The 8915-nt window shown below is 37.6% G+C and overlaps 1 protein-coding gene across 1 annotated transcript in view; it reads left to right on the top strand.

The window, feature by feature from the left end:
• The window catches only part of LOC107660104 (type I inositol 3,4-bisphosphate 4-phosphatase-like), a 72331-nt gene that overhangs the window by 33979 nt on the left and 29437 nt on the right, over nucleotides 1-8915 (top strand). The window contains exons 3-11 of the mRNA XM_016449333.1: nucleotides 3447-3636; nucleotides 3749-3793; nucleotides 4239-4357; nucleotides 5647-5763; nucleotides 5865-5944; nucleotides 6091-6202; nucleotides 6304-6394; nucleotides 8096-8243; nucleotides 8353-8483. Coding sequence (XP_016304819.1) covers nucleotides 3552-3636; nucleotides 3749-3793; nucleotides 4239-4357; nucleotides 5647-5763; nucleotides 5865-5944; nucleotides 6091-6202; nucleotides 6304-6394; nucleotides 8096-8243; nucleotides 8353-8483 — 928 coding nt within the window. The 5' untranslated portion in view covers nucleotides 3447-3551. The remainder of the gene's footprint in view (nucleotides 1-3446; nucleotides 3637-3748; nucleotides 3794-4238; nucleotides 4358-5646; nucleotides 5764-5864; nucleotides 5945-6090; nucleotides 6203-6303; nucleotides 6395-8095; nucleotides 8244-8352; nucleotides 8484-8915) is intronic.

Here is an 8915-nt window from a genome sequence, read left to right as displayed (position 1 = left end):
GGGGCCGTGCGTCGGCACGGCTCCTCAGTGCGGATGAATCTTAATGTTTTGAGGAGGTGTATGTGTGGCTGTACATTGGATACTGTACATCGGAATCACAGACTCTAGCCTACGTCTTGGAAGTATGACCCAAATAAGAATTTTCACTGGATATTGTTATCTGAACAAAGTAACAAGTCTGCCACTTCTGTTCTGACCAACTGAGGAAAAAAGCATTCATCGAGCTACCAATGGTGATTAAATCTAATGATCGCTTAGCTCATATCACATAAAAACTAGGGATGTAACGATTCACTCAACTCATGATTCGATTCACGATTTTGATTTCACGCTTCGATTTTCTCACGATTTTTTTAACAAAATGAGATTGAAGACATTATACAGTAAATGAAAAGGTGTCGTTTTATTAGGCTATTGCTGCACGTTTCTTTGTGAAATTCAAATATAACAAAACTAAATTGAAATTTTAAAACAAACCCCAAATCACACAAATAAAAGAAATAAAAGAAATATATTAATATGAACAAACTAAGGCTTTGTCTGTGCTCTTTCCATTTAAAAACCACTGGATGCAGCATACATGCAGCATGAGCAGTTTTTAATCTAAATTAGACTGTATAATTTCGAAATTTGAAGCAAGTTTTGTGAAACTATACTACATAAAACATATCTGAACAAAACAGCAGACGAGCTGAATGAGATGCAGATTCACTCTCTGACAGAAGGTGGCACGTATGAACCGCAATGATTCAGTGTTTCCTGGGTTACCGCTGTAAACAAAGCAGAGCTGGGCTTATGAACATTACTTTAATATGCACTGTTCAGAGGCAAGATGAAAAGAAAATACCACGTAAACTTTTCTAAAGATAGTCAGTTCCCCTTAGATATACATTCATATAAACTCCTTTGTTTGGCATCTCAACCGATTTGAATCGTCACATATTTGAATCGATTTTCGACCGGCTCGCGGTTAATCGTTACATCCCTATTTATCACTGCTGTTTTTGCAGCCTGTGTACATACTGTGGGGTCTAGAAGTTTATCTTAAAGGGCACCTATTAATTAAATGTCCCTTTTTACAAGATGTAATATAAGTCTCTGGTGTCCCCAGTATGTGTCTGTGAAGTTTCAGCTCAAAATACCCCACTGATCATTTATTATATCATTTTGAAAATGCCTTTTTTGAGTGGAAGCTAGGGCTGTGTATCGTGATAAATAAAATATCGTGATATCCGATAATATCGTCTACCTAAGCCCCACCTCCACCACGCCCCGCCCCATGTTCAGTTGGTCTTAATTATTGCCACAAAGTTTGGTTTTAGTTTTCTTAGTTTGTGCTTAAACTAACAGAAAACATTAGCTTTGCTGTTATTTTGGTGTTGCTAATAATTTACACTCTGTTCTTATTAAATTTCGTTTTGTGAGGAGAACTGTTGAGGAAAATCATGCAGGGATTAAAAACAAATTCTGAGCAAAAACGTTAAGGTGGTTTTTTTTTCCTTTCTGGTAGCCTACTAGTTCGGAGATCTCTTTTGGCCCGTTTTTAACTAAATAAAAATAACTGCTTTATTTATTTAGAAGCAGGGTAATTAAAATTTCATTTGTGTATTGTAATTTTTATAATTTTTATTTTATTAATCAAAATACAATGCCCACAATATAATATTCAGTGATAATATTCAGGGCTGCCGAAACTCCGAACGCATGCATGTTGAGGGGTGAGCTGAGAAGCCTGCTAATGTCTTCATCCGTTTGCAACAAAACTTTATAGATTAGGCGGCAGCAGCTGCTGTCAATGCACGGATCCAATACACCCTTGTTTTCTTTTTCAACTCTACATTCACTTATGACATAACCGATTGTACTTATGGGATATTTTGATATAATTCTGTGTGTATTTGTCCATTCGAATGTGTAAGAATGCGAGAAAGAGCACTCATTCCAGTGTTCGCGCATATAAGAGGCGGCTTTTGTGCGTGCGAATAGAGTTCTATTTCCTCTTCTTGCAGTTGAATCTTTTGAAATCACAATAACTGCGAATACAGAAATCGAGAAGCAGAATCTAAATGTAATTTTATAACAAGTAATTTGATTCCTGACCTACGCATCTGATCTGATTTCCGAAATTGGAATAGCTTTTCGATTTAAAACAAAAACGCACCAGTGTAAATGTAGCCTTACAGCTACGGGGGCTGGGACATCTCTGAGTGTGGCGCGTGACACGGACCGACTGTGCAGACCGATCGGTGTATTACAGTAGTACCACGAGCAGACTGCTCCATACGTTTTCGCATCGCTCTCGCGGATGGCAAACACTGATCGATCTGCGCCACGCCGTTTCTAATTGAGCACACCTACTAGTGCTGCAGGCTTATTGGCTCACTGACGTTGATGAGATTAACCCCTTAGGTATCGAAATTTGGTACCGAACGACGAGACGTTTTTCGATACTCTATGGTATCGAGGCAATTCGGTCGGTGCCTAAAAAGTATCGAACTCGATACCCAGCCCTATTTATTTCCATGTCTACATAAAATAAATCCAAGATATAAAATGTAGTCTCAGACCTTTGGACCACGTTATGTAAATCTCTAAATATGGCATTTGTTGAGTTTCGATGCATCTGTGTGTGTTGGATTTAACATCGGCTCCTGTTGTTCATGTTTGACTCAGAGTGATGTGGGCGGCGAAGTTCTGTTCATCAATCATGTCTATTAACATTATGAAGTTATCTATATGCCTACTAAAGGCACAAATGATTCACAAGGGTCTTTCAAATGCTCAAAAAATCTAGATGGATAAACAGATGTACAGTAGAGGACAGAAGAGAGACTCTCTTTATCACATATGGGCATACTGTCCTACAGTATACCGTCCCATTAGCTATGCCCATGTTCTCGGAGATCTAGTCTTTGACTAAATATTTCTATAAGTTTCCAGTCCTTTCTTTCTAATGTAGTAGATTTAAAGGTATTTAAATTTTGCATATTCAGAAAAAAAGATTAAAGGAATATAAAATAATCATAGGAGAGGAGTGGAGGATGTATATTGGACAGGCTTCTTCAGAGCAATACCATCTGGTCCACTGGTTTCAACCATTCTGAATGTCTCCGCAATACTCCGCCTTCCCAATGAATCACACAGTTGAATTTATTTCTTGTATTTAACGACCCCAGAAGCAGAGCAAAGGATATTGCTAATATAGAATTTTTCAAATTGTTAAGTTAAATATCTGAAAGGAAGCAAACCCCCACAAGGATTCTTTCTATTTTAATTCTGGAAGCTGCGATTATACTCTAGAACCCTCCAGTGGTGCCTGTAAGGAAAAGTGGTCTTGTGAAGTCCAGCTGCTTGTCAAACACTGCTTTAGTGTTCCTGTACTTTAGTGTTCCTGTGTTTCCACCAGTTCTGAAAAAAAAAGTCTGATTTCTCTTTCTCTCTCTCAGATAACAGAGGAGGAAACGGCCACACAGGAGTGTGTCTGGCTGTGTGTGGGTTTCCACCACTCCTGTTACTTAAACTTCAATATAACACACACACATCCTGCCACAATGTCACGGAGGGAACGGCCGTGGTCGGTGTACATGTCAAACACTTTAGAGCTTTCCTCAGAAATGCTTGGACTAGCATTGGAAGGTATACAGTAGTACCAGTGAACTTGGGTTTTGATATTCTCTTGTATTACATTTTACTTTGCATTATATCAGGTCAGAATTATATCACTTCTTTCTCTTTCTCCTCTTTGTAGGGAACAGTCAAGATCCAGATGAGCCAGTACTGGAGTTCAGTCTTGGTCAGTTTTGTTTTTCCAACCATCACATACTCAAAATTTTCTAAAGCCGCAGAAATGGCACCAGAAATTAACTGTTCTCCATTAGCAGCCAAGACTGCTGGGCATAAAATGGTTCAGCTGGCTATCAGATCTGATCTTTAGATTGTAAATGACACTGAACAGTAGTATAAATATTTCTGTGGGAGCTCTGTGTCCTACTGTATGCTTATGTGAAGTTAACCACTAAAGCAGCTGCGTTTGGATTAAGTGACTGCCTCTATCTCACATAAGTTGTAAATAAAGTGGTTTAACTGTGGAGGTCTGATTATATCTCTGAGAACCAGCAGGTCTTAGCAAATAACAGTTGAAGTACACTGTAGCTCATTCATATATACAATGCTTCGTCTGGAAAATCTTCACACTGTCATGACCCTGAATGTGAATGTGCTTGTGTGTGATTGTGTAGTCTGCAGCGAGCTGACCACACCGTCTCTGGACCGAAAACCCAACTGTTTTGTCGCTGTGAGCTGTACCACACCTCCTCAGGCTTTCTGGACCAAATATGCACAGACAGAAATCATTGAGGTGAGCGTGAACGGTACTAATTGTAATTTGATTCACTGGGGCATATTTCTGTTATGTCACTCTTTGCTAATGCTATAAATTACTCAGGGAACCATTTAATAAGTTCATGAACACTTCAGTTATATGAATGTATTATTTGTTTAAAAAAAAACAGTTAAAGAAGTATCCATGTGAAATATTATTAAAATTCGTAATAACTGTTTTCTAATAACTGTCCAGTGGTCAACCGATGCCGATTATACTTTTTCGTATGCATTTACTTTCTTTGTTTAACAGTACTGTCTAATAATTTAGGTCACACTTTATTTTAAGGTCCAATTCTCGCTAATAACAAACCATTAACTACGACTTTTGCCTTAAGAAACTCCTGATTTGCTGCTTATTAATACTTAGTAAAGTAGTTGTTAAGTTTAGGTATTGGGTAAGATTAGGGATGTAGTTATGTTAATAATAGGCATGCAAATGAGCAACTAGTTAATAGTGAGAATTGGTTCCTATTCCAAAGTGTTACCATCATTTCTTAGACAGAACTGTTAAACAGAGACTGTAAACCAATGAAGACTGGGAGCATGGGAGCTCTGTGCACTCAGACGCTGTCAAAATAAAAGTCCCGCTTCTGACACATCAGCTAAAGAGAAAAACTTATCAGCCGATTCAGAAAATTCAAAATTTCCAAATATTGGCCGATATTTGAGCCTTGGCGATAAATTTGTCGACCACTAGTCTTCAGTGTCACATAATTCTTCAGAAATCATTCTAATATGCTGATGTTGCAGTTCTAATATGCTGTGTAATATTTTCCTGGAAACTGTAATACTTTTTTCAGGATTTTAAAAGAACAGGATTTATTGAAATAAGAGTTCAGTAAATAAAATCAAATAGTTCAGTCAGTTCAGCTATGTTACTGATTAAATTGGTAAATCCTGTGTTTGTGAGTTTTCATTGAATAATTCATTAAAAGGATCAGCTCATAAGAGTCATATGTTTGTGAATGTTTATTTTGGACTACAAACTAAATATGGGTAAATATGATTTCTTTTGCCATAGGGCTGTAGAGAAAACTATTGCATAAAATCAAAGATTGGTTGTGGGATTTTAAGAATCATCATCAAGATCATTCAAATGAAGTTCACAATTAATCAGAAAATCTATATTTTTGTCCAGCCCTAGTGTGTAGAGTTGACCACTTGTGATCACCCAAGACGGATGTTATTTTTCTGTCATTTATGGAACAATGTGGACTGATTTGGATGACTAATCGAAACAAATGGTTTGACGTCTGTTTGCAGGGTACAAATAATCCCATGTTCCTCAGCAGTGTGGCTTTCTTCCAAGACTCCCACATTAACCAGCACACACAGGTCAAGCTCTCTGTGTACGATGTAAAAGATCGCTCACAAGGAACGGTGAGATAAATACCACGCACAACAAATGAGAAGAACCGCTCTGATTCTGCTACTTTGTCTTTACCTTTTGATCCTTTTATATTATTTTTCTCACTTTCTAGATGTACCTTCTTGGCTCAGCGATGTTCCCAGTGAAGGATCTTCTGCTGGAAAAGAACCACAGACTAAACTTACCTCTCAGGTGATCCAACCATCTTTGTTTGAAGTCATGACAGTTTAAGCAGTCTCATCTAGAGGGGCATCTAGAAGTGGTTAATTGCTGAAAAGGACACAGGCATATATACATGCAGTTTGAACATATTGACATCTGTTGTCCCTTTTCCTCAGGTCAGCAGAAAACAAGCATGTGGGTAGTATTACAGTCATCGCCTGGCAGCTAGAGGAGAAGAGAGATCAGCATACACCAATCAAACAACTACAAGACACCATCAATGGCAGGGTGAGCCTGACTATGCCCCAGTGACCCAACTAAAAGGATGTTTGTTCACTAGTTTTACGCATTCTGACATGTTTTCGTTCTTTCATGGTCCGTTGCTGCAGACTGTCCTCTCCGTGGATGAGAGTCTGACAGAATCTGTGGGAGTCAGAGTGAAATACGCCTCACTGTGGAAAGACTCCTTTCTACGATCTGGTAAGAATGTCAGCCACTAGAAGAAAGGCTTATTTACACCCTAAGACGTATTCATTGTGATGGAAATGCAGTGTATGGCCTAATGTGTGGGGCATATAACTGTTTCATTGGTTTCAATAGAACAAAGATAAATGTTCATTGGAAAAGATTATCTAAACATGTCATTTTGTCTTCATTTAGGACCCCATGTTCATTGGACATTGGGCTTTCAATCTCTATATTTTTGTCCTGCCTGAAAACTTCTTCTCTATATGATGATTGGATGAGCTCTCAAATGCATGGGACTCAGCAACCATTGGCTAGTAATTGAAACTTTAGGAACAACATAACACTACAATTAAAATTGTATAAATGTTATTTGCATTACATAACAAAACATTACAACAAGTGGGCATTTTCAAGAAACATGCAGAGCACACATTTTATTCAAAACAGTTGGCAAAATGAAATGTTGTTTTGTGAAATATTATTAACATTAAAAGTAACTTTTTTCTATTTTAATATAATTTAAAATGTAATTTATTTCTATGATAATAAATCTGTATGTCCAGCAGCTATTCCTCCAGTCTTCAGGGTCACATGATCCTTCAGAAATCTTTGTAATGTGCTGATTTGGTGCTCAGGAAACATTTATTTTTATTATGAATGTTGAAAGCTGCTTAATATTTTTGAAGAAACATACATACCTTTTTTGAATTTTCGTAATTTTGTACCAGTGTTAAAGTCTTTACTGTCACTTTTGACCAATTTAATGTATCCCTGTTGAATAAAAGTATGAATTTCTTTCTAAAACTTTTGAATGGTTGTGAACATTAAGTAATTAAAAAACAGCTGAACACGGAGTGCTCGGAGATAAACATACCGTTAAAGAAGTCTGTTTTGACTCAAAGACCATTGATGTTCATAACCGTATTTTTTTACGTATTGCCATTTATGAAGATTTCAAGAACTTTATTGTCATATGTACAAGGTACAATGAAATTATTGTGTTTATCTCGTGATAAAGACGGGGCTAGGTTATTATAAAAAAAAAAATTACATTTACATAGGGCTGGACGATATGGCCAAAACTTATATCACGATATATTTCTGGACTCTGCTTTAAACTGCTTTGCGTCTCTCCGTCAGATAACCTCACGTGCATGATGCGCCATTTACGGGTATTTCCCGGTATTTCCCTAAACCGACACACATCAATTTATTTAGATTTTTTTTTTTTTTTTTTTTTCAGTTTACGAAAATGTTTTTTGAAATATCGAAATATCGGAAATGTGTTTAAAAATCATATCACCGTTATTGAAAAAAATTATATCGCGATACATATTGATATTGAATTATTGTCCAGCCCTACATTTAAATTTAATTTACAGCTTTTCTGTAGTAATTTGAGAAGCAGCTTTTTGTAGCAACTTTGCAGAAAATTTTCATATCTTGCCTTAACAAGTGATGAGTGACATCTGTGCTTTCTCATTCTTGAAAAGGACTGGCCACTGCTTGATACATGTTGCTTAATGTCTCTATGGAAAATATTGACAGAAACAGTGCTTTTCCCAAGCTCAGTGGCACTTAGTTCCATTTGTATTGACAGAAGTGAAATCCAGGACCTGGTCATAATATCATAAATGCATGCAAGTACAGTTTTAATGCTACAGCCTGGCACAATTGATTTCTCTTTATGGTTTAATTCTATTTCTGTCTCAGTGTTTGGTGGCACCATGTCGCGTATGTACCGTTTTCCAACCACTGATGGGAATCATTTACGGATCCTGGAACAGATGGCTGAGAGTGTCCTGTCACTTAACATCCCACGACAGTTCATCAAACTCTTATTGGAAGAGGATTTCTCCAGGTGTGCATCGTGATCTTAGACACACACAGTTGCATCCACACTATGACCATTTTGATGATATGAAAATGTGCAAAGAGCACTCCTTTACATGATCGTGTTTTTGGTGTAGGGTATCTGAGCTGGAAGAGTTGGGGGAGTTATCACCGTGTTGGGAGAACCTCAGACGGCAAATCGTGACACAGTACCAGAGCATCCTTCAGACCTATCAGGATACACTCACAGACCTGCAGGACTACAAAGGTCAGTCTGCATTTGGAGGTTGCAATAGGTGTTCCTGTTGTGTTACACTCTTCATTTCAGAACTTTCAGATGTTAAAGGGGTCATATGATGCGATTTCAATTTTTCCTTTCTGCAACGAATGCCTCGTTTATAATGGGTTTTAATGTTTTTGTCTCGTCGCTCCGGCCGGGACACGGCATCAACATTATGTGACATTTCCGTCTCACGCTTGAGGTATTCGGCCAATCACAATGCACTGGATAGCTGGCATAAGTAACTGTAATTTAATTACACATTTTTTCTTAGTAACTGTAACTGATTACAGTTATATTTATTTTGTAATTAAATTACATAATGCTGTTACATGTAACTAGTTACTCCCCAACACTGCCAATCACAATGCACTGGATAGCTGGCCAATCAGAGCACACCTCGCTTTTTCAGACCGATGA

Source organism: Sinocyclocheilus anshuiensis, unplaced genomic scaffold (genome assembly GCF_001515605.1).
Source record: "Sinocyclocheilus anshuiensis isolate Anshui unplaced genomic scaffold, SAMN03320099.WGS_v1.1 scaffold55, whole genome shotgun sequence".
NCBI lineage: Eukaryota > Metazoa > Chordata > Actinopteri > Cypriniformes > Cyprinidae > Sinocyclocheilus > Sinocyclocheilus anshuiensis.
Note: the sequence above shows the minus strand (reverse complement) of the source record. Positions and strands in the feature narration are given on the sequence as shown.